This window comes from Toxotes jaculatrix, chromosome 5, assembly GCF_017976425.1.
Source record: "Toxotes jaculatrix isolate fToxJac2 chromosome 5, fToxJac2.pri, whole genome shotgun sequence".
Lineage (NCBI taxonomy): Eukaryota > Metazoa > Chordata > Actinopteri > Toxotidae > Toxotes > Toxotes jaculatrix.
In genome coordinates this window covers 2,634,812-2,661,045 of record NC_054398.1, presented here as the reverse complement: position 1 = coordinate 2,661,045, position 26,234 = coordinate 2,634,812, and the positions used below count along the sequence as shown (strand labels likewise).

The 26,234-nt window shown below is 41.9% G+C and overlaps 2 protein-coding genes across 2 annotated transcripts; one reads left to right on the top strand and one right to left on the bottom strand.

Moving 5' to 3' along the window:
* Positions 1–574: 574 nt before the first annotated feature.
* Positions 575–4,946, top strand: c5h11orf49 (chromosome 5 C11orf49 homolog). The gene is made up of 9 exons (XM_041038578.1): positions 575–776; positions 861–963; positions 1,456–1,586; positions 2,113–2,197; positions 2,443–2,528; positions 2,816–3,023; positions 3,354–3,463; positions 3,749–3,812; positions 3,887–4,946. Exons 1-9 carry the CDS (start codon positions 734–736, stop codon positions 4,053–4,055), a joined length of 999 nt encoding a protein of 332 aa, XP_040894512.1. The 5' UTR covers positions 575–733; the 3' UTR covers positions 4,056–4,946.
* Positions 4,947–9,788: 4,842 nt separating this feature from the next.
* Positions 9,789–26,045, bottom strand: LOC121182389 (C-Jun-amino-terminal kinase-interacting protein 1-like). Its single transcript, XM_041038853.1, has 12 exons — positions 25,974–26,045; positions 18,825–18,900; positions 16,663–17,247; positions 15,247–15,828; positions 14,642–14,899; positions 14,257–14,332; positions 13,994–14,160; positions 13,801–13,904; positions 11,760–11,870; positions 11,425–11,495; positions 11,109–11,207; positions 9,789–9,861 (listed from the first exon to the last, which is right to left on the bottom strand). Exons 1-12 carry the CDS (start codon positions 26,043–26,045, stop codon positions 9,789–9,791), a joined length of 2,274 nt encoding a protein of 757 aa, XP_040894787.1.
* Between the last annotated feature and the right edge of the window lie 189 nt (positions 26,046–26,234).

Genomic DNA, 26,234 nt, shown 5'->3' with positions numbered 1-26,234 from the left:
AATTTCAAAGACACAAATTCAACAGACAGTTACCACTAAAGTACAAAAAGCCATTTTATTTTTTTTTTTGTAATTTTGTAAATAGGCTTACATTCAGCATTCTGTTCCAACACTTCATGCACATTATGCAAAAGATGAGTGCCTGATTGAGTATTTACTGTACACTGCAGAGGAAAGAAGTGGTTTAGGTGGTTTTGGTTTAAGGTGTACAGTGATGTAAATGGTGATTGCTCTGAGTTGAGTAGAATCCCCTGAAAATCAGAATCAAGTGTGGATTTTATTTCAAACAGAAGTACTGAAGTATTATTTAACCGACAAATAAAACAACTTCATATACTTTTCAATCCCTCAGTTTGTTTGATACTCCACTATATACATTGTACCCTACAGTCCAAGGTTAATGCTGCATAAGTCTCGTATTATTATTATTATCATCATCATCATCGTCATCATCATCATTATTATTATTATTATTATTATACGTTCTGAAAACAGTACAGGAACCTTTGTTTGCTGTGTTGTTCGGGGGCGTTTAAATACAGTAACTCACAACATCCCGTTGTTTCCATGGAAGCCCACCATGTCAGGACGGTATCTGACAGTTAGCAAAATCCGAAGGCCAAAGAAATTATTAAACTGTGCGCACATGTAGCAGTTAGCCACGATCACAGCTAAATATTTCACAGGTTTATTAAGGTTCATTTCAGCGTTTTCTCCCGGAAAGACGGACAGAATGAACCGCTTTAATTCCACCGTCTCCGCTGACGAATACCTCGGTAGGTTCTGGTCTTAGCAGTGCGGTGTTAACAGCTTAGCTCCTCATTTCGCGGTCGTGAGCTCTGTGTTTATTTCTCTTACAGCGGACAGTAACGTGTTGTTCTATCTGAGCGACGCAGTGACCCAGCTGCTGGAACACAGAGAGGAGTACACCCAGTTTGGGGTGATCCGCTACTTTGCTGAATAGTATGTTCATTTAATGCACCATCCGGTCACCGAGCTCCATGTAGAGACAGGGTTGGTTCCTCAGTACTGCAGACCTGGGAAAAAACAATGCAGTGACTGGGAGGCTAATACAGTCAAACTGTAATGCATTTTCTTATTGCAACCCCAAATCCAACATCATGTGTACAGTTTATTGTCATATCCATTCAGTCACCATTGCGGTGGCAGGTTTGCACTGTAGGAAACATATACACTGCTAATATATGATAATATGTTTGCCAGAATTTTTTAAATAATCAAATAAATCAATGTACAATACACGCTCATACACTGCCTTTGTAAATGTGATGCAGAAAGCATCCTGTCCTACACTTCTGATGATTGTAAAGTACAGTATGTAGATAATAATGTATGTAGTAATCTAAACAGTGCAAATCCCTACACAACTATATCACATTTCTGTTTAACAACTAAGACTTTGGGGTAAGATTAAATTTCTGTGTGTGTGTGTAGTTTCAGCAGTGTGAAGAACAGTAACCACGTCCTCTTCAGAGAGTACAACTACATCAGGGCCACTCCTCATAACAGAGCCTCCTTCATCAGAGTCTTCTGGAGATGCTACAGACAGATTGGAAAGAGTGGAGGTGAGTGAGAGCTCTTGGAAGCTTCTCTGCTCTAATGATAATTGTATTACTCTGTAATTATCTTTAAAGAAATAACCCTTTCTCTATACAGTTGAGTGCAAAATTTGGAAGCTCTGGACTAATTACATATATTCTTGATTTTTGAAGTGCAAAGAAGCAAATACACCTCCAGCCGATTGAACGGTCGGTCAATTCAAACCTTGTTATAACACTCAACACCCATGGGCTCCTCTAAGCAACTGACCGAGGATCTGAAAAAGAAGCTCATTGATGCCTACAAAGTGAGGGAGGCTATAAAAAGACTGCTTCCAGTTAATAATAATAATATTTATAATTTCCACTGTCAGGAATATCATTAGGTAAAAGGCAACTAAGGGGAACTGTGGAGAACTGTGGAGACAACACCTGGAAATCAAACTGTATGTCTTCTGGGCAGAAAAGCAAAGCAAAATGCCCAAAATGGCCAAGCTCTTTACATTTAAATCATACATAACTAAAATTAGTTTTACGTCTTCTTGTGTTCCAGACTTACTGTCCATGCTCGAGTACAGGTCTCTGCTGCAGTTATTGTGTCCAGACTTCCCAGTAGAGATGGTACAGAGCGCAGCCAGGTCAGTACACTGACACACTACAGACAAAACACCACACTCTGACCCTTCAAGACATTTTACTACCTCGACAAACTCTTTTGAGCGGGATTTCTTTGCACTGTTCTTCACACATTCAAAGAGGTCACATCATTGTTTGTCTGGTCATCACAGCTATAACATTTCATGCTGTGAAATATTGAAAACAGCAGTTAGTATGAAGCACATACTGTACTGTTAGTAACTGCTTTTCTTTTCCTGTCCTGCAGAATCGTTCTGATGGACGACGCCATAGATTGTTTGATGTCTTTCTCTGACTTCCTTTATGCCTTTCAGCTGCAGTTCTACTACCAAGGTACAACAGAAACGACTGTTTCATAAACACTGTGCACATGCAGTGTACACGCCTGTACACGTGTACAGTGTGTCCAGACATACACATTCAGTTCACTCTGTTTCTATCGCTTATTAATGATGAGCAGTTGTTTCTAATTATTTATCAACAGAATCAAATTTTAAACAGTAAAAAACTGATCTTATTCTGACATTTTGAATGGAGTCTGTTAAAAACTGAAACGTATCAGCAGCGTATTAGCAGTGGACCATATGGAGTCATACATACATTATCCCCTGCGTCTGCAGAGTTCCTGGACAGCGTGCTGCTGATCTACCAGGATCTGTTAGCAGGGAAGAGTCCTAACACTGTTATCGTCCCCACCTCCACGTCCATCGAGCAGCTCCCCTCTGTGACTGCAGAGGAGAATGACAAGGAGCGGCATCAGCAGGACGGGGTGGAGCCGTCCACTCTGGCTCAGTGTATAGACGCCCTCTGTGACAGGTTCAAACACAGGTAAAACACACACATTCCAATCGTCCCTCACTGGACATCCTCTAGAAACGTGCTCTTTAATGTTATAGTGCATGTAGTACTCACAAGAAAGGACATGGCTGCCAGAACATGGAGAGCCAGAGAGGCCAAAAAAGTTGTCATCTGAAGAGGAGGAGCTGAGGGTCAGGAGGTAGAGTGGGCCGTCCATTAATGGCAGGGTTGGTGGTGTCCACGTGTCAGATGTCTTTGAGCATGTGATTATAGCACAGTTTGTCGTCATGTGTGTGTTTCAGCGGACATTTCTTGTGTGTGTGTGTGTGTCTGTGTGTGTGTGTGTGTGTGTGTGTGTAGTCATCCTTCCAGGTCCTGTATGAGGGAGATACTGGAGGAAACCGACAAAGTCTGTTACTACAGCTTCCTAATGAATCTGGCTAAACATGAGACCATCAACCAAACTATTGGTAGATTTAACTTTACACATCACCCTCCTCCTCCTCCTGCTGCTGCTGCTACCACTGCTGCTACCACTACTGCCACCACTACTGCCACCACTGCCACATACAAACTTTAACTTACATTTGCCATAAAGTGTATAATTGTATGATTTGCACATACAGTACATTCATTAGAGTCCTTTGCTTTCTTCACATTTTCTTATGTTGCAGTCTGATGCTAAAATGGTTAAATTTTGTTTTTTACCTCGTCAGTCTTCGCTTGAATCCTGTCTTCCTTCCCTGTTTCTGCAGGAGTGTTACCCAGCAGAGCAGAGCTACTGGTCGACCCAGAGATGGACCAGGAACTGGACAAAATGTGAGAACAGACACACACACACTCACACTCACACACACACACACTCTCCTCTTTACACCTCTTTTCTTGTCCAGAATCGCCCAGATCTCAGTGAGTCCTGGCAGCAACAGCAGTGGCAGCGCGGTGGGGGGGCTGAAGGAGCTGCAGAGGAAGGCCTCCCCCAGGAGGAACATCCACCACAGGAGGAAGATGGAGGTGGAAAGCGACGGCTCCACGGAAGAAACCGACTCCTCTGAAAACTGACCTCTGACCTTTCACCACTCTGTGAAACCTTCCATTTTAGGTCCTAAACACACTGTGGCCGTATGGCGCACATCAAACACTCCATTATTTGCTACGTAAACTCAAACACTAGTAGTGGATAAGTACACATCAGTGCAACAGAACACTCCATCCTGTGATAGAACATGCCACTGTGTTTTTGTCCAGCACTCATGTCCTCATGTCCAATCTTTCCAAACCAAATGTTTGCTTTCCCATCATTACTTGTTGGTAGTATTGTTTTTGTTATTGTTTTTTTTTGCTTGTACCATAACCCAGTTGAATAGCAGCAATAATGCAGCTCTTACTCAATGGGACTCTGAGGTTGTGGTGTTGGAGAAGCCTCTGAAATGGCATCTAGACAAAACCATTATGAAACACAAAAACTCTCCTGTGAAAGTTTAACTAATGAAGTAGTTTTAAGTGACAGGTTTAAAAGACTGGAACATCTGTCATACTTGAGTTTGAAGTATTGACTGTAAATGCTTACAAGTCCAACACTGATTCAAATAGCAGATCTCTGTGTTTCTTAACCCTGAGTGTTGAGCATGTTAAAGAACAGGCACTGAACAATGACAGGAAACTGTAGAAATAATTCCTCCTCTCCCCGCCTGTTCAGTAAACAGTTCGTTTAATTTATTATGATATGAAGCTTTATGTGAATGTGATATTACACGTATGGAGATCCTTACTCACACTGTGAATAATAAAGATGTAACTGATTCCTGATTTATTTACATTTTTTTTAATATTTGAGATTATATACATTATATTTCTTTATTGTAATCATTTTTATTCAAATTCTTATAATTGCACATTGTGTTATCATGACTCAAGTGTAGTCTTCCAACGGATTCATACATGGGTGTAGGTTTGAAAATAGCCAACTGTAAATCAGATTCAGTTCAGAATCTCTTCTGCTCTGTGGTGAACTTCCTGACTTACACTCTATAAAAAGATGTATTTTAAGTGCAGCTGTAAACGTGATTTATTGACAAGAAGAACCACCATCACTATCACCAGTCTGTGCATCTTGTCTTCAATGGACAACATCGATATCATGCGGCGTTACACCCAGGTTTTGGTTATACCAACAGCATACAATAATAACTCCTATACAAACATACATACATACAGTATCTATACAGGATATATCTATATTGATGAGTTAAGTACAGTAGAGCCCCATGGTGTTAGAATCACAGAAATGGAATACATAGAAAGGACACTTTCTGGTGGATCAGTAAAACAAAGGCGCACCTTGGATGGCTGGCATGGAAATGAAACTGTGGTAGCCCGCTAATTATTTTATTTTATTTTTTTATTTTTTATTTTTTTCATGTTGACAATTATTTTCATTCACTTTAGTTTGCTCGTGTATAGAAAAATCTCACCACAGAGACTTGAAACTTGACATTATCCATCCCACTGAACAAAAGTCAAAATTATGCTGAACGAGTGAATTATTTTCATTCTGTTCTGAAATAAATGGAAGGCAATGGCTGTCTGTAAGGCAAGAAATGGGACTTTTTGCCAAGGTCTGTACTCTGTAAAGCGTTCAGATGCTACGAGACCAATACCGCTATCATCAGACAGAGGCTGCATGCAGTACCTTTAACAATTTTCATGCCAAAATGTGCAAGTAATTAGCATTTTCCCTGCAATTTTATCCCCACCGCAAATGCTGTGAAATAATGGGACAGATTTAGCTAAGACAGCACCGGACCACAAGAACTGACTGACTGAGGGACAAAACCAGCTACATAAACCAGTTAAACCCTTGCTGGTCTAACATCAGATCTCTTCAGTCCATGGCAGCCATCTTAGGTGTACCAAGCCATGTCCAGTTAAAGACTGCTCCTCTGAATGAGACTGATCTGTTGTATCTATTTAGATTCTGTGATTGGAGACATCTGAAGTCAACAGGTAATTATTTACCTATGCCAGTCATCATCACTGCACCAAACAAACAAACAAACAAAAAAGAAAAAAAGTAAAAAAAGGCACTGATTTTTTTTTTTTTTAAATCAAACACAAAACATTTCGAGCTTCATTTTCATTGACTTTCCATTGACTTTACCTGCTCAAATATCATATACTTCAACTACTTGTGCAGATGCATTTTCATTGGCTGGAATTCTGAGTCCAAATGTTCATGTCTTGGATCTTAAAGCTGCATTAATGGATTTTTTTTGGCTGCAGCAAGACAAGCTGAAAACAAAACAATACCACATTATAAAAGCTGTGATGGCTGAAATGCTAGCAAACAGTTGTCTCTTCACACATCCAGCAGACGCAGAGCAACATTAGCATTATTTTTGAGTCAAGTTTCAGATGAATTGTGAAGGTAAGTCATCAAAAACCACATATAGCTTTTTCCTTTTAAATATATCTAAGCTAAAAAAAAAATGGAAACAAATCCAGTAAGTGTTTCCATAGAGACTTGACCCCAACTCTGGTCCTCGATTTGAGCAGGCAACGCAAAAGAAGTCTAAGCTGAAAATGGCGTGTACAGACTTGGACATGACTCTACGGTGATCCCACCATCCCACCAATCTGTTCTGTTGCACATATACTATATTGCACAGTATCATTTGGCCCTGCATAAAGGATTTGTAGTTGCAACCACATTTGGAAGAAAAGATCAACATCAAGGAGCAACAAGAGAAATTAGGCACCTCAGCAGTGACTCCAAATGTCTTCAGCTGTAGATTGTCAAGTCTGGGGGTTATGAGATGCAGAATTATATACTTATATATATTTTTAGAAACATCAATCTGTTCTCATCTGTGCAAAGTCACAAGCAGGTCCATTTGTTCATTGTCCCTTCCAAGCACTGTCTTTGAAACTCTAGGGGGGAACTGATGTTCATAAGTAGCCCTTCTTTACTGCTGAGTCAAGGATGAAGCTAATTTAAAGACAGAAGATTTACCTCCTCTCATAAACATGCAGCTTTGCTTTGTTCTTACAATCCTACATCTTAAATGTGTGTTTGCGGTTAGCACAGCTGCCCTCCAAGCAGTGTGCTTCCAGGCCAACGTGTTCAGAGACGTGTTCAGAGACACTTGTCTCAGCTGAAACTGGTTTGACATATGACGCTGAAGTTCAAGCTCAGCTGCAAATCTCATGCAAATATCTGTAACAGGAATTCTGTTTTGTTAACTTCAGCATCCATCTGCTACTTGATCGTCAGCATTAGTGACCGATGCGAATTTCATTTTGGTCAAAAGGCTGAATGTAGGGAAGGAAGGGAGATGATATTTCCATTGCAATCCCACTTCAGTATTTAGAAAGGTAAAATAGATATATTACATACAAATCTTACATCTAGTAACGCTTTGCTACTTTTCCTACCCCTTAAGTTCATGCATAATTTCTTTTCAAAATGTGCAAGACTTTGATAGATTTTCCTATTAGTCAACATACCTGCCACACTTACATATCCACAAGTCTCCAAACTGGAATTAAAGATTCAGAGCTTTTTAGAATACACCTAGTGTGCTTAATGTTTAACCACGTGACCGTCAACATGACAAACCAGTAGCGAGACGTAGCGAGACATGAAATAAAAAGTGACTACGCATCAAAGAAGTATCGTTATGAGAAAATGTTTTTTGAATTGATGTGTGGATTAGTTTTGTATTCAAAGTGATTAAATTGCTTATTTTGTCGGACCAACCAAAAACACAAACATGTTCAATTTACAATGACGTGAAGGAGAAAAGCAGCAAATCCTCTAATTTTTTTTCTTATCACACAATCCTCTTTTATTGGACCATTATTTAATTACTTTTGAATTCTTATTGCAGGACTGCACACCATTCGGCAAAAAATCCTGCACTTAGATGTCTTTAGCTATTATCAGAAGAGATTCCATCACTTAAGTCAGTGTAACAGAGGACTCCTGTGCTAACTGTAGTCATTTTGTTGATAGTGCTGCAGTCTCACTGTGAATGACTCTCACTTAAAGACATAAAGACCTGGATGAATACTCTCTTATTGTAATTGGCCCCAGACACCTCAGAAATATATGATGTAAGGTTGTAGTTACTGTAGATGGCATTGCCTTGGCCTCCAGTGCCAGTTGCCTTTGATCAGGACTTGTCCTTTAACACTCACAACACAAACTTCAAGCACTGCCTTATTTCATTTATGTAACATTGTGAAAATCAGGCACATCCTGTCTCAGGTTCGACTATTGCAATTCTTCATTATCAGGCTGATCCAAAGTACTGCAGCTCGAGTACTGACAGGAACCAGGAACAGAGATCATATTTCTCCTGTGTCTCTGCTTTGGCTCCCTGTAAAATCCAGAACAGAATTTAAACTCCTGCTCCTCACCTGCAAAGCCCTCAATGCTCAGACACCATCATATCTTAAGGAGCTCACAGTTCCCTATTACTCTACTAGAACACACTGTGCTCCCAGAAAGCAGGCTTACTTCTTGTTCCTAGAGTCTCTAAAAGTACAACAGGTGGCAGATCCTTCAGTTATCAGGCTCCTCTGCTGTGGAACCATCTACCAGTTTGGATCCAGGAGGCAGAGACCCTCTCTACATTTAAAATGAGGCTAAAACTCTCCTCTTTGCTAAAGCTCATAGTTAGGACTGCTTCAGGCTTTGCCTTGAACCATCCCCTAGTTATGCTGCTACTGGCTTAGACTGACAGGAGACTTCCCATGATGCACTTAGCTCTTCTCTCCACGCATTCATTCAGGGATTTTTTTTTCCTTGCCTCTGTAGCTCATGGGGGAAATGTTGGGTCTCTGTAAGTAATAATATAAAGAGTACAGTCTGAACCTGCTCTATATGAAAAGTGCCCTGAGATAATTTCTGTTATGATTTATATAAATAAAACTGAGATGACTTGTCAGTCAATCAGTCCAACGTGTTTTTACGGACTAAAATACCTTGACATCAATCTTTCTACCCTATCCTCTGAGGACATCCATGGTCCCCATAGAATGAATCCCAGGTTGACATTTTTATTTTTGAGTGACATGTCTGAACAGATTCAGGATGGATTCCTATTTTACAGACACTCATGTTCCCCACAGGATAAACTGTAATACCTTTCGGTGACCCAATGATTCTTCCATCTAGTTTAGTTTATGGCCAAATACGTCCTGACATTAGCATTTACAGTGGCTCACATCGCTGCTGTGCCTGAAAACAGCCTCACAGAGCTGCTAACATGGATGATGACTCCTGTTTTCTGGATATGTTTATGATTCCAATGGTTAAACAATTTCCAAAACTGTCACTGATTAATGATTATTATTTATTTCAGCACTGGCTCCAAGTTCAGAAATTGATGATATAAACATTCTGTCGTTAAATTGACTCCATACTCCTGAAGGCTGTCTATATGGTTTTTACATCCAATATCTATGTGTAGTTACAGATTTTAGCTTATAGAGTATATTAGTGTCAGATATCTGTGTATGAGTTTGGGCAGATTTACAGAGTTACATTTATTCTCACTGTGTGGGACGTCTCATGTGATCCTATCCATCCATAGAGGTATTTATTTCGTGACATGACCAAAGGAAGGAAAAGCTCGCTGTGTCACTGAATGCAGCAAAACAAAAAGAAAGAAAAGAAAATCCACCATGCAAGTACTCTGATGAAGATATATCAGTGGTCCAGTTTGTGGTGTAAGACCAGGCTTACATGCACGTAGTGAGTATTCAGTACTTAGGACGGAGGGAGAGGTGTTATTCAATGAAGATGTCTTCAGTGGGACAGGAGTAGCCAATGTGCTCCTTGTAATACTGCTGGAATGCCCTCCTGTGGGACAGAGAATCAGAAAATGAAATGTCAAAACAGATCTAGCACACTCTGGTCTGTGTAGCAAACGAGAGACGTGACTAAAGGATGATTTAAAGTGTGTCACTTTGGTCTAAGATGGCATGATGAGTACTGGACTGACATGAAACAAGCTGTGAATGTTTGTTGTCCTCAGAAGTGTTGGAAAAGATTTTCAGATCTTTTACTAAAGTAAAAGTAGCAGTGGCCCCAGTGCACAAATATGCCAGCACATTACAGCACAATACGAGTTCTACATTCGACATTTTACTTAAGTAAAAGTACATGTATTTACATGTACATGTGTTTTATTTTGTTAACAACATTATTTTCTTATTGTTGCGGCTGCATTAAAGATGTAAGCAGCATTTTAATAATCCACACACTGTGTGAAAAAAACAGCCCTCTCATTCATTTGCATGGAGTCGCTCCTCTGGCACAGTGAGAGTTGGCTACAGAATGTGTTCAGAAGGTGGAAACAGGACCTTCAGTTATTTACATGAATTTGTCTATGAAGCATATTAACATATCATTTTATTTTCTATGACTTTGTTCTCAGAGCAGTATTATTATAATTATTAATAATTGTGCTTTGCTGCTCTTTTCCCCCGCAGCTGGTAGTTAATTGATCTAATGAATTAACAGGGCACCATGCTGCTGCTGCTGGTGTTTGTGTTCTCTCTTTGTTAGGGTTGTCTCAGGTCGACTGCGTCCCGTTGTCCTCGGGATCAGGTCTCCCTTTTTTGTAAACTAATCTATGTAAATCAGGTTTGGGTAGGGTTACCACAGGTCTGTTTAAGACTTCCAGTCTGAATCCCTGCTGATGGAGCTGCCGCCACTGAAATGATTGAGTGTGTTCATGCACCCTTTCGTTTTTTTTTAGAGACCGGGTTCTGAGGTTTCTGAGATTTGTGTCTCTATCCCAGTACACTGGAGCTGAAAAGAAGTTTGTTTGAAGTTCTCTGAAGAATGACATAAAGAATTAACAGCAACATGTCCTCCAAAAACAGAGTCCCAGTTACTCTGAATAATCCACACAAAACACTGTCAACCGTTTTCACTAGAACTACATTCTACTGAATAAACAACCCTTATTATTAACAGTACTGTGGATCTGTGTATAACCAAAGATGTGCATGGGCAGATACCACCGGGGGCAAGTCAGAAAATATGTATTGGATATAAAATATAAAAAAATAGAGAATATAATGTAATATGAGAGGTTTTACCCTACAGACTCGGCCAGAGGATGTAATGATGAGTCTGACATCATCACGTGACAGGCGAAGCGCTGTTGGTCAGGGTGTTTGGTGATGAAGCCAAAATACCTGCAATGCAGTAATCAGCATTACAGAGAGGTTTATTTACAGATGTTCACTGAGATCAACCTGCTGTAGCAGACTAAGCACTAAGTTAAATTTGTGAAATTTAAAGCACACTTAAACAAACTGTGAGAAAAGGTACAATTTAATATGGTTTCATAAAATTGTGGAATTCTGGGAACTGATTAGATTAAAATTATCCCTCAGCAGTAGTTTGACTCACTTGCTGTGTTTTGGATGACAACCACAGAATGAGATGTTCTTCAACTGGAAAAAATGGAAACACTGGTCCCCCTGACAGAGACAGAGACAAAGACAGAGAAAGACAAAGAAATGTAAAGTTTGAAGGATTAAAGTTTAAACCTGAATAAATCCTGATATATTTATCCAGACTAGCAGAGCGGCATCAGTTGCTTGTAGTTAGTGCTTGTTGCCACTGTAGAGCACTATACACCCAAATGTCCTGTTTACAACACCACAGTTTCCTGCTGCACGTTTTCCATCAGCTGCATTTGAAAAGGAAGGGAGGTACATATGTAGACAGGTTAGTGCACGTACCCTGTGAGCAGAGTGACACTGGTCCTGGACATTGATCTTCACACCCTTCACACTGACGTCAAGCACACAAGCCGAGGGAGGCTGACCTGCTAACCGCCTGTTACATGCTACCTGTAAACACAAACAGTCAGTCAATACACAAACCGGGGACTGGTTCTGAAGAGACAGAAAGGTCCAACCCCTGCTCCTTTCTCACCTCTGCACAGCTGACCAATCACTGCTTGAAATGGATGTGAAGGTCAAATGACAAAAAAACAAAAACAAAACATGGCTCATAAGTTTTAGAGACCACAATAAGCCAAAATATAGTGATGATAATAAATAACAATATGCGGAAAAATGCAGCAATGAGGAGATTTCATCTGGCGAGGGAAACTATCCTGAGGCTGCCTGGTGATCCTGACTGATGCACCAGAGCTGAGATGCTGTGTCGGTGTGCTCTTTGCTGTGTCCTTGTAACTGGGATTTCTTCCAGGAGACATTAAGAGAGCATTTTCTGCTGGAGTGAAGGAAGCTGAGTGGGATGATGCAGTTACTCAGTCAGCCATGTTTTTCATTTGAAAAAAAAAAAAAAAGTCTTAGCTCCTAGTCCATGGTCAGTTAGTTCTACCTGAGGAAGCGAACGTCTGGCTTTTAGTTTGAACTAAGCCACAGTCAGTCTGCCTTTGTGAAACTGGCCCCTGTATCACTGTGTCAGTTGCCTCTTGCATGTTTATGTCTCGTAATATTGATGCCAAACACTTGAAGTTTGCAGGTTCAACAACCATAAGAGGTTAATTATTCACCTCAGTATTCACTAGGAACAATTTGGATTTAATTCATGAACACACAAGCCTTGCTTTGTGTGTATCATAGTTTGTGTGCTCATGCTGTTGGAGAGAACGTGTCTCTTTACAAACGTCGCCTGAAGCTAAAGTAGCCTGATCTGTGCTGCAACGTTCTTAATAAGGATTTGGACCCAGTGAAGGATTTTGAGGAAACACAACGATTATCGCTGTGACAGGCACAACTCTCTTCTTATATAACACACTAGATCTGAGTCGGTTAAAGGGACAGTTCACACTGAAAAGTTCTGTTTGGTTCATTGTGGTTACTCGCGATAATCCACAGACCTCACTGTGAACAGTTTCCACTGTTTTTCTCCTTCGAACGAAACTCTCAGTGTGAAGGATAAATCAAACTAAAAGATCTGCATGGCCAGATACCACAAGAAAAGAAAACATGTTGTCTTGTTATTTTGGTGAACTGACCCTTAAAACCCGTGCAGTAGAAATACACAAGCATCCTTCAGCCAGTTTAGAGTGAGCGTTGTTAAATCTTGATTAGTCTGGCTGATAGAGATCATCTGGGTATAAAACCAGACTCATTCCCAGACTCATTGTTATGGAAGAAAAAAAACATGTACTGTTTATTCATGTCTACAATGTTTTATTCTTTTTCTTTGGGAACCTGAAGTTAACAGATTCCAGGCTGAGAGAGATTTTTAGCCTCATAAGGCTTCAAAGAATAAACAGGTTCTTATTCTCAGAAATTATAACCCACATTCTTGTTCTCCCATTTGCCTTTTTTTCTCTTTTTTTTATTGAAAGAAAAGACCACATTTAATCAGTTTACACCTCAGTCTTATATTGGCAGCCCTCTTTTTCTTTTAAACTGAACAAACAAGTAATAATAAAGAAGAAAGACTAACTACTGTTAACAAGAACAGGAACGTCCTCCCTCTGCCAATCTGGAGAACGTTCGTGGCTGAAATATTGCCATGGCACAGCTACCAAAGGGTAGGGTTGCAAACTGACGCTGAAGGTACATATGTGGTTTCTGCTAATGCGACAAAGAGATGAAGCTAAGCTGAAGCATTTCTGGCATAGCTGGTGATACCAGAAATATGAAAAGGACAAGATCCTTTTAAAAAGCATTCCTACTTTGCTTATAGGTTGTTAAGCCATTTGATAGTCACCCATTAGAGGTTGTTGTCTTTATTTACTACTGATAATCAACTTTCATGGTGTGGTCCTGTTGGACAGGACATGTATTTATGTACCTTCTGCATTGCAGCACACAGCACGTCGTTGCCTTTGTGGATGGGGACTTGAACTGAGCCCAGGAATCGCACCAAGAACTGCTCTATCCAACCATCTTTCTGGACTGTGTGAAGAAAGGAGAACACATTGAATTATCAGTGTTGTTGATAATGGAGACACTCTGCTTTTACAGCCCAGTCCTTTGCAGTGTACCTTGGTTAACATCTTTGGGCAACTTGACAGCATAGAAAGCAGGGAAAATGCCCGTAGAGCCAGTCCTCATGTTGTAACCCTGACACCACAGGTCCTCAGACTGGTTCAGCATTAACACTGGGTCATCTGTCTCTAGGTAAAGCTCATCTGCATGACGGGGGACAAACCTAAAATCAGGCATAAGAAACGCACAGATTTCAGTCTGATGTGTTGATGACCTTGGACATGTCACAGCGGGTTTGTATTTGTTCATGTGTGTTAACCTGTAGACAGCTCTGTGGCTCTGCTGCCTCTCCACTCCATCCAAAACACAGGAGAACACACCAAACGACCCAGCACCTGAATGATACAGCACTGATGTTACACTCACAGCCAGTAACTGACAGTTTGAATTTTGTGTCATATTCATTCTCCAGTGGGAAAGAAAGAAAGAAAGAGAGAAAGAAAGAAAGAAAGAAAGATAGATAGATAGATAGATAGATAGATAGATAGATAGATAGATAGATAGATAGATAGATAGGAAAATAGACAGGAAACAACTTCAACTAGTTAGCTCTACTAAGACGTGTCACAGCAGCCTGAATATTAATTTTTTTTGGAGACAAAATTACTTTTGATCTAAACTAAATGTCTGGAGAATATACAAACCTGTAGCACTGTAATGGCTGCTGTTGTTGGCAAACAGGTTGAGGAACTTCCTACTTCTGGGAATTCCCGGCCTTCCTCCATGAGAATCCTCTTCCTCTGAAGCTGTGGTTGACGTTACCTTGGACTGCTTGCAGATCCTTGCTACAACTTCCCTTCTCCTCTTCACCTCCTCCTCCCTCCTCCTCCTCAGATCCTCTTCCCTACTCCTCTTTGACTCCTCCTCTTCTTTTCTTCTATTTTCCTCCTCTTTCCTCCTCTCTTGGATCAGAAAACAGGGACAGGTTAAACTGACAGCAGAAAACAGATAGAGAAGGTTTGAGTTCTACTTCAGTCGGTCTTCTCTCCTAAAGCTGCACCTGCACAGTCATCTACTACAGACTGTGGTACTAGATGTGTCTTATCTATTCAGTGGTGTTCCACACACAAAGCTCTAAATGCAAATCACAAAACTCTTAAGATTTTCGTAAGTTTTAGTTCAGCACCACCATCGGGACAAAGTTGCAACTTTGTACACAACATGTCTTATAACCTAACAGACAGATTCCCAGGAAATCTGCTGAGATTCAGTCTCTCACAGGAATAAACTCTTGCATCTTCATCATTACCTTGCTTCTTTGCTTCCTCTTTCCTCTTCCTCTCTTCCTCATACTCTGGGTCCTCCTCCTCGTTGGCAGACTGATAGACTGTCTCTGCATCACTGTCATCATTGTGCTCATTGTAACGGTGCAAACAGTCCTTGAGGCTGACCAGCTCCAATTGAGCATGTTCATCGACCACCAGAGTGTATTTAACAGAGTCGTAATTTAACCCTGTCGCTCCACTCTTCGCTACAGTCCGGGCAGCCGCAGAATCTCCCTGAGTGACAGAGTTGGTGCCATCCACCTCAGTGTTACTGTCACCTTTTCCTCCCCCTGCATCCACCTCGGATTTGGTACAGTCCATCTCTGTTTTTTCATTACCTGCGAGGCAGTGGGTCGGACCATTCTGGACGTTGACGCAGGGAGTTCGGTCTCCCTCCCCCTCCTCTTCACTAATGTCGGGGTTGGTTCGGTGGGACAGAGAGGGATGCAGAGGCCCTGGTGGGGGGCCCTCTGTGTCTGAGCTGAGGGACATTCTGTTTGACCCCCCCTCACTGCTGGATCGGGAGAGAGCAGGGGGGTTTTCCTTGGTCTTGTCATGGCTTTGGCCTAAGAACAGAAAAATATGGACAGTGGGTGGGTATCAGGAGTAACAGGGTCATTTGCAAACTGCTTGTAAACAAGTCGGGGATAAAAAGTGAACAAAGGTAACTAAGGTTCTCTAACGTCAAAGGCTGCAATGCCCCGAAGGAGTTATGCACCACATGATATGGCAGTGATTGAGAAACTTATATAATTCATTGCTACGACACCTAATCCCTGAGGTTTAGGTTTACAGGTGCTCGTAACAGACTGTGGTTTTAATCACAGTGGGACTTTTTACCAGGTCAGTGTGGGTACTAGTATTATGTCCTCTGCATAAGAGTCTGTCTGCTTGTGACCATCATATCTTGAAAGCGGCAATATTTTTTATTTTAACGACTGGTCAAATGACTCTATCCAATGATAAATGGGTGTCTAGTAGTGGACCAGCTACCAACTCATCAACTTTCCAACAGTAGGTTCCAGTCAAAAAACAGTCAGGGATCAGCTGGTGAACATAGTGGTGCATTCAAGTCATACACAGTTACTGTAGACAACCATACTCCCAAAACTAAGATATCCCATGATTTAGATATCCCATGATGAACCCAGGACCATGTGCTTCACAATCAGCACCTTAATCCCCCGCTGAGTGTCCTTTGTTTTTAAATAGCAGTGAGAGGCCGATGAGAATTCATGTGGTGGAAGTTAAAATATTCAACAAAATTTGGATTTTACAGCTAAAAAGCTGAAAAATGACACGATTGTGATCAACTAAGTCACATTTAGCAGTTCAGGACATGTTGTTTGTACAGTCGAGCTCTCAGGGGTATCACACTACCCTTCCTTTGGGTTCATTACCTTTGTCTTGGGTCTTGTCCTGGTTTCTTGGTGCTACAGGTGTGCGTGGAACCACCATGGCTGTCAGATACACTTCTTGGTTAGACAGTATATTATTTGGCTTGCATGCTCCTCCTCTGTTACCCCCTTTAGCACCTACTTTTCCTTTCCCATCAGCCCCCCGGTTCTTCAGTCCACTGGCCTCTCTTGGCCTTTGATGTAGATTCCTCTCTTTCTCCTTCCCCTTGGACTCCGCACACAGTCTCCCCCCTCTTCTGTCCTCCTTCCCTGCTGTCCCTCCATCCTTTCCTCTGATGTCCCCCAGGCTCCTCTCTTTCATCGCTGCTGCTCCTCGTCCTAGCCCTCTCCCTACTCCACCTCCTCCTCTCCTCTGATTCCTCGGGGTGCTGGAGTTCTGTGTGTGCGTGGCCCCGGACCCCTGTTTTTCCCGCAGTCGAGCGCGTGTGTCTGCGGCAGTGGCGGCAGCCTGAGTGTTGGCTTTGCTGTTGGCATCATTGGCTGTGGGCGGTTTGGGGGCTGGGCGGTGCGTGCTGTGCCGGACTTTGGCCTCCGCTTTTGGTTGGACATCCTGTGGTGGTAGATCCCCTTAACACACACACACACACAAACAAACAAACAAAAGTATGAGATTACGTATTAGGCAACTAGACGTATACAGAGGGATTATCACAGCAGCCAACAGTAAGCAGTTTATGCTGGATAAGTTACAGGAACAGAAGAAAACATTTCAGTAATTTCAAATATTTCAAAAATCATGTTTGCTTTATTCTTGAGAATCTGTTCTGTGTCTCTGTTGTGCATTTTCCTCCCCACACTGTTTCAGTCCAAACACATGCATCTGACACTGTTTGCCTGTAATGATCAACCATTCATGAAGTCCTGAATTTACAGGTGCACTTTTTTTTTTTTAAAGTGTCCTGCCAAAAATTGCTTTTGTTCATGATCAGACAAACATGACAAAGCAAACGTATGAACGTATGAGAGAGAGAGAGATTGCAACAGTGGATCATTGATTTCTCAACATGCAAGTCAATAGCATTTTATTATTAGACCCCCCGGCTCTGGTAAATGCCCTCAAGGCCAGGCTAGAGACAGTAACCCCTGATGACATCATCAGGGGTTATTTTCCCCGTGTCCACAAAGGTCACTATCCCACTTTTCTCACAGGCTTATTAGTCGCAATCAGAGTCCCCACAGTGCATCTCCTCTGCTCGCTATCAAATCTTGAGTGATAAAGTGAATTATGGGATGCAAAAGCTTTTAATAACACTAATGTTCCAACTCACTGCAGCCTTTAATGATGCTCTTTGGCACAGTGCTGAATTCATGTCATACAGTTATAGGCAGGGATAATAAACAAATGAGCAGCATCATCTAACACAAGGAAGGAAGTGTGTCCTGATTCGATGGAAACCATCAGTGTTACATGGGAAATGTGACTGGCAACACTAAAGTCAAAGGAGTCTTTACTGTGAAAGACTAGACTCCAGCACAACAAGTGCCATCTGTGTTTCTGATTTTTTAAATTCATTTAATAATGATGAAGAAACAAGAGTTTTCTGACGACAAGATTCAGGTTAGCAAGATTTGTTTTGATAGCAAAGGTGACAGAAATGGCAAAAATGAAAAGTGGAGGATAAATTTCTGATCCTCACGCTCAGACATGTTCATCCATTCACTGAATACGAAGACGTCTTGTTCTCAAGTTCACCAAAAATACATTAGGAGGTCCTACATTTGCACAGTGGTAACTAATTGAGTGAAGAGAGACGCTGGAATCTCGCTGGTCTGTACACTGGAAAAAAAAATACAAAAAAAAAAACTCCATCACATCAGATTTTACAAAAATAAAAACAAACAGAGCATGTGAAATATCCACAGCTCAGCCCCTGGACGCTGCTGCCTGAAATAACTGAGTGCTGGAGGTCAGGCAGCTCCTGCTTCAGTCCCGTATCAAGTTTCACTCTCCTCAGTCATCCATTGTTGCAGCTCTGCCCTGTGCTCTGGGCTTTGGTCCTGTTGACAAACAAGATCTCTAAAAAAAAAAATTATAAAGCAAGATGGCTGCCATACTCCTGGCTCCTTTGCACAGTGGCAGGAAGTGATCATCCATCTTTATATACAGTCTATGATATGAACTCTGAAACATTTAGTGTCCATACCTGTGATGTGTGGGGAAGAAGAGTGGGAGTCCTTCCAGCTGTCCTTCTTGCCTAAAGAGTTGTTGTTGATAGAATCCTGGACAGAAATAATGAGACAGAGCAGCAGTTTAAGAGCAGAAACCAACACGAGAGTGGACTGTCACACACACACACACACACACACACACACACACACACACACACACACACACACACACACACACACACACACACACACACGCAGTGACCAGTGAAACTTTAAGACCTAATTAATACCTAATTTTGAAATATAATCTTTACTGAACACTTCAAATTTAACCTTTTTAAATACTCGTGGGCACGTTTTGGTCTTGGTAACACTATTTCTGGTGGTGCACCAGACTCAGTCCCTCTCACACAACCTTGACATCTTCTATAGTGTTTTAAAGCTCTTGATGATTGAGCGAGGCATTATGGGATCCCCATACCACTGCAACAACTGTTGAAACACAAACCTGTTTCAGACCGTGGCTCCAAAGTGTTTTCCACACAAAGTGTATGACAAGCCTAATATTTCCTTTTGGGCCTATTAGCTGAGTGAAATCCAGAAACTAAAATTCAATACATCTATCACAAATCTCTCTCTCTCTCTCTCCCTCTCTCCCTCTCTCTCTCTCTCTCTCTCTCTCTCTCTCTCTCTCTCTCTCTCTCTCTCTCTCTCTTTCTTTCCCTCTCTCTCTCTGATGACATCATTGCCAGGAAGAGGCAGGAGCATGGAGCAGGAAGTGTGCGATGGTCTCGCCTCAACGTCACGGGAAGCACGCAGAGCGCTGACTCACTTACTTACACATCCCTCATGCATCTGCTCTCCCTGTCACACACCACGCTCTGTTACTATGGCTACTCAGCATGTGCGTGCATGCGTGCGTGTGTGTGCATGTGTGTGTGTGAGAGAGAGAGAGAGAGATGACATCTCGCTGAAGTCTGACTTCTGACATTTACACAAACAGACGTTTCAATGTGCAGACAAAAATCTAATGGAGCAAGTTTTATTATTCAAACTTCTCGTCTCAAATTAAAGATGGCGTCTCAACGCCATCTGTCATTTTCCGTCTGATACCCAGAAATAGCTGTGATACTGCCGGAATGCAGTCGAGGGAGTTTGAAGGTTAAAGAGTTGGATAAGTCACTTGTTAAAACTAATCCCACTTTCCAAACCTTTCCTGGATCATTAAAACGTGTTTTCATCCCTGAATTCTGATGATTCCACTGCTGCTCATTGTGACTGAGAGCTGGCATTGCAACCCACCATCGCCTGCTGAGCTGCAGGGAAGGAAGCGCAGTGCAACGCAGCCCCCAAGGAGAGAGCCAGTCACTTTGGTTTAAATGCCTGCAGACATGGAAATGGAAGCACTGAGCTGTTTAATAACAAAGCTATGTAACCTCTACTTGGGAAATAAACTACTTCATCATGTGTCTTACGACGACTACATCAGATTCCTCCATATTTCTCTCCCGGTCAGCGAAGCCCAGGTGTTAGTGTCGTTGCCTCGGTAATGCACACCCATAAATAAAAGCACTGAAGGGAGGGGTGTGTTTGTTTCGCTGTTGAGTTCAGTTGTCAACAGTCTTTCTCCTGAATTGCTAACTGCTCCTTTAACTTAGATCCTGGCACGTAAATCTGTCATTAGTCCTAACCAGACACCGGACTCCTCCCACTGAGAGTGAACTTTCGGACAGACATAACAGATCAATGTGATTGTCTGTGATGCTGAATCAACTACCTCCTCTCTCGCTCTGTTAACAACAGAAAAGAGTGTAGAGGCAGCCACTCGCCCAGAGGCTGCGGAGTGCTGCTGTATTTATGATCAGATCGCTTATTTCAAAGTGGTTCCCTTCCTGGACTTCAGCTGTGTGCTCCATCAGCTGTATCATCCTCCACTCATCCTCACCTCATGCCTTCAAAACCCCCATTAATATGTCCAAATGCAGAGCAAAGTCAGTGCACAGTGTTCATAACTCAGATTTCTGCACATCCAGCTGCTTTAGCCCAGAGATGAGACAGCTCTGATGAGAATGAGGATGGGTGGATCATCTACTCCAGCTCACTCAGGTTTCAAGTATCTGTAAGTGAATTTTTGTAAAGTACTGAAGTAAATGGAAACTGATGAATGAATAAACAGCCTTTCACACTGCTGCATGCTTTAGAAACATTAAAGAATATGTTCACTATTTCTTAAGTCTGTCTTTAAAAAATAGTGTAGTGCCCGTATGGAAACTGAAACAGGTGCTGCTTGCTGTAATAAGCACTGTCCATGGAAACTGAAAGGTCCTAGATGTTCTGTAACTCCTCCGTCACTTCCACTGGCAGCACGTTAGGAAGAGATCTTTAAAAGACCATTACGAACAGGAGGAATGATTACAGAAAGCTGAACATCTTTCACTCGATTGAAATTAAGTTGTTCAAGTTTGAAAAGTGAAAGTTTAGTGGACGTCTCGTCTTGACATTGTTTCAGTTTTCAATTCATGTACAGATGCATGATTACATTTACAATTTCAGTAAAGTTTCAGTATTAAACATCTTGTTCTCTAGGGCCAAAACAAAAACTCACCAAATATTTTTAAAAAAATGCAAATGCTGGAAGAGTTGTAAATAAAATATAAACCTTTGTTTCCAATGGCAATAAATCCAGTCTGAACTGAAACTGAACTGAATTGTGAGAGACACTGTGGACTGCTCACATGTGCCACCTGGTTGTTGGTGCAAACTGCAGCTAGTAGTGAAAATGCCTGTGTGCGGTGTTAGCACCCACTGCAGCACGGAACCATTAACACAACAGCAATCGAGCCAAATGAAAGCAGACACATCTTCATGCTTTGACTGATTATTTTGCAAACGTGACTGAGATGCTGACAGGGTGGGCCCGGTGGAGCCAGAGCTAGAACTCTGCTACGGCCGTCTTCTATGTTTACTGGCCTTCATGCAACTGCTGTGCCACGTGAGTTAATGTGCACAGCAGCTCTCTCACTTTGGAGACTCACATATTGATCCTGCTGCCGTATGACAGCTGCAGGTATCCAATAAACCAAGAGGAAAGAATCCTACAAAGGGCTGTGAGCAACAAACAGAACTTTAGTGGGCCAATTAAGCTTTGACAAAACTCAGATTTCGATTTTGTTCCGCACATGTACAGCAGGCCACAAATTATTATTCATGTTTAAGAGTCAAAACGAAACACACACCTGAATAATGTAAACACAACAACCTACAACTAATTATGACAGAACACAGAAATGACAACAAATCACTATCTCAGTTACGACAATGCAGCAACACACAAAATGGCAGTGAAACATATCCGACCTCAACCACCGGTTTCAAATCATATGACATTTCTGAGGTAAATGAATGACAGGTGAATGTCTGCCTGCAGACACGCCACCTTGTTGGGCTCATCCTCTCAAAATCATCCGACACTTTGAATTTCTTGCACAATATATGTAAATAACTGCCTACCTGCACTCATTGTGTTTCACAACACCAACATTTGTCATAAAAACAAGATGGCAGTTCCCATATATGATATGCTGGTTTCATTTTTGCATGGCAGCAAGAAGTCATGATGTATCTTCCATGTTTATGTGAAGTCTATGTTCCCAGCCTTGTGGTGAGGATGATGAACACATTAAGAAAGAAGGAAAAAAACAAAACATAGTCTGGTCCACAAATAAACTCCTCAGTATTTCATTTGTACATTTGTACTGTAATGATTTTCCTATTTGAAAGTAAGAGAATCTAATGACCTGCACCTTCAAAGCTTACTAATTAACACATTATCACATCTGTTTTATTCTTAATAATGGCCCCAGGTACGATATATACCTAATGGCCAACATACTGTTTTCTGTCTGTCCTTATAGCAGAGGTTAGGCTCATAATTTGGTCCAGATCAGACAGGGTTCTGGCATTTTCACTGATGCTGTCATTGAACTAAAAGGATTTATAGGCTCCACTGTTTTATGAACACATGCAGCCTGATGCCACCTCCCTGACACACACTCATTTCACAACTGAAACTGGTCTTCACAGAGATAGAAGTACGCACACAGGCACACACTGAGTGAGAGTCAGGGCTCATATGTTAAGTGTTATCAGAGTTATCAGTCTGATCCAGCTGCAGTGGTGAGTCCTCTTGGCAAGCAAGACAGGCTGGTGAGGACAGACAGTTTACAGCAGCCAGTCACACTGCTGATTGAATAATTAATAGACATGATGTGTTTGATGACACGCAGTGAGGACATGCTCAATACTGCAGTGGCTGTCTACAAACTGATTTCAATACCATTTTGATTGGGTTTCGTACATCATACCTGTTTTCCAGACTGCTTCATGGTGCCAAGAGTAAAACTCAGTAAAACTAGTAACGTTCAGTGTATAAAATTATATTTTTATAAGGAAGTATGAGTATTTGCTCCTTTCAGAATAAACTATATCCATATAAATCCATGCCAATAGGTAAAACTGGGAAAAATTACAAAGTAATATTGGTAATAGATTTAAATATTTCCATGAAGCACAGTAACTAAAATAGCTTGAGCATCCAAACCAGTAGGTTTCAGACTGAGCAGAGGACAGTGTGTCATCAGAAGCTGAACCAGGAGGAAGAACAGTTGCTTCTCAGTGGGAATGGTATATTGTTCATGCTGTGGTAACATTACATCCTCTCCTTATCCTTCCAGCCGCATCTGTCCTGCATGACTGTTACTGCACCGGTGTTTATCCCACGCTGGTCCCTGCTGCAGGAGCCGTTCCTGGCTGTTCCTTCTCTATAAATGTAGCATTAAAAAAATCTAAATACAATAATGTGCAATGTGTCAGGCCAGTCTGTCACACATGATAAAGTGAGAAACCCTTTGAAGCAGCATAATGGTGAATACCTACAGCAGCTCTGTATGTGCCTTTAATCCTCTGACACTGGGTCACAGTTCTTTACAGTGCTGTTATATTAAAGTCAGCAGGAATTCTCAGCACGCAGCTCATGGAGCAACTGAAGACACAAAAACCATTTTTTATCTGCCCGTCAGCACATCTTCTGTTCTCTATCAGGTTACACTGGCTCCTGGATGATCAGTGGGGTCATTACTGATGACGTCTGTAGGAGGTCTTCAGTTTATTTGTGAGGATTTATATCTCTAAGGTTTTATAAATGTAGATATGCTTGTCCATAGGTCATATTATCCTGTATTTGTCCTGTCTCCAGTCAATAACACGTTAACATGTTAGCATGCAGGTGGTTAGCCTGTATTCAGCTGCAGAGCGGAGCTTTACTCAGCAGTATGTGGTGTGTTTCGTCTACACGTCTGTGCCCCAGTTTCATTGTTGATTTAATTTTTCGGCTTTTAGCAGCCTTTCATGAACCATTTCCCACAAGACCCAAACCTTAGAGAGTCAACTTCATCAGTGCAGAAGAGGCCAGCTGAGCATCCACAGCCAGCTCAGACGTGGATGTAACATTAGCAGGACCAAACAGCAAACAAAACTGTTAGCTCGTTTGGTAGCTGGTTGGCTGATCAGCTAGCCTTTCTAAAAACCGTCCATCCTTGTTGCTCATAATTTCAACAAGGATGGATGAAACGCAGGAAACACTGGAGGAGGAAAAGGTCAGCACTCTAGGATTAGATTCCAATAAAATAGGCCGAGGAAAACATAAGGCAGGAAGCCAAGGTCTTATCAGCTGTAGCTAATTAATATTTTTTATAATGAATACCTTGAAGACCTTGACTTTTTTGTGCTATTAGTTCATGCAAAATAAGCGTCTGACAGTCAGTAGCTACATTCATTCAGTCGCTGTACATTTAACCCACATTTCACACCGTATCCTCTGCTGCTCACTTCATTTTCAGGAACGTGAACATTAATTAAGTTTCTGCCTTCTCAGCCAGCAGAAGGTAATTACAGATATTTGAGGTTTTGTTTTTTTGCTGCTTCACTTACTTGCAAACACAAAGCTGAAGCCAGGTTTGATGAGGGATTCCAACCCCAGCCTCAGCTGTCTAACATCTTGTCTGTTAAATAATATCTGAACAAATCTGACCATCTATCCTGTATTTCTATTATTATCATCATCATCACCGTTATAGTTATTAGAGCCATAATCATCAAAATCAGCCACAACAACAGTGATTTCATATTTCAGTGGCCCTCTGAGGAACCCCCTCTTCATGCTTCATGATGTTGATTGCGAAGGGAAACGCAGGTCAGGCTGAAACGCCAACAACAAACAGGATGCAGTTCGTTTAAAAGGGATGCACCAGGATACTACCAGTGTTACTGCTGGCTCCCTGTGGAGAGCACTCCTTACTTAACGCAGCCTGAGGAGCGAGGGTCAGCCACTTCACTAGCATCTGGACTTGTTTTTATACATCTATTCCTCTTTAGACTTGGTGTTGCATTAAATCCTCCACTTCTGTTCTCTTCCTAGAAGACACAGCTACGACTGACACATCTTTAATTTGCTTTTACGTATTTCATGAAATGACAGAGCAGCTCAGAGGCTCTAAATGCACAATCAGTGTCAGTCCCCACAACAGCCAGTGTGTCCTGTCAAAGTGTCCTTGAGCAAGTCACTGAACCCCTGGCTGCTCTGCCTACCATGGGCCCACTGGAAAATTAACCAAGTCATCTACACGACACAGATTTAATTATGAATATTTATATTCTGAAAATATATTGATAATATATTGATATTCTGACGTATTTGCCAGAAATATCATCACCAGGACGTGAAATAGGGACCAAGCACCGCAACATACAGCTGAGCCATTTCAGAACTGACCCACTGCCAGCACACACACACACACATACACACACACACACAAAAACACACCTAACTGCATACACAAATAGACAGCTACCCAATGCTGTCTCATTCTGAAGACAGGATCCTCCCAGGAAATGCATACACGCACGCATGCGTGTACACACACACACACACACACACACACACACACACACACACACACACACACACACACACACACACACACAGTAACCTATTTATTCAGCTTGATGCCACTGCTGCCTTATCCTAAACACAAGATCCAGCCATGATCACACACACACTCATACACACTGCAACCCATTTCCTCAGCTCATTTGAAAAACAGGGGATCCTCCCAGTCTGTCCCTACCTGAGTGCCGGCTTGTGGCAGCTGTGGGAACAGAGCCAGGGTGGTGGGTCTCTTTGGCCGATATTTGTCCATGTCAGCACAGGTTGATGCCCCTCTGACAGGCAACAGCTTCTTCCCTCCCTCCTCCTCCTCCTCTTCCCCCTTTCTCCTCCTCTTCTCCCCCTTTATTAAGCCAGTGTCGGCGCTCCTCAGCTCGGGCAAGGCCTCTCCCACCCTCCTCTACCTCCCTCTCTTCCCCTTCTTCCTCCTCGGTCTCCTCAG

Bases quoted from the DNA above. Each gene is read 5' to 3' on its own strand.
- c5h11orf49 (XM_041038578.1), top strand. From the start codon at position 734: ATGAACCGCTTTAATTCCACCGTCTCCGCTGACGAATACCTCG. The intron at 777-860 runs GTAGGTTCTGGT...TTTCTCTTACAG, and splicing joins CTCCGCTGACGAATACCTCG to CGGACAGTAACGTGTTGTTC. The intron at 3,464-3,748 runs GTAGATTTAACT...CTGTTTCTGCAG, and splicing joins GACCATCAACCAAACTATTG to GAGTGTTACCCAGCAGAGCA.
- LOC121182389 (XM_041038853.1), bottom strand. From the start codon at position 26,045: ATGGACAAATATCGGCCAAAGAGACCCACCACCCTGGCTCTGTTCCCA. The intron at 13,905-13,993 runs GTACACTGCAAA...TTCTTCACACAG, and splicing joins GCCCAAAGATGTTAACCAAG to TCCAGAAAGATGGTTGGATA. The intron at 11,871-13,800 runs GTACATAAATAC...TTGTGTTTACAG, and splicing joins TGTGTGCTGCAATGCAGAAG to GTAGCATGTAACAGGCGGTT.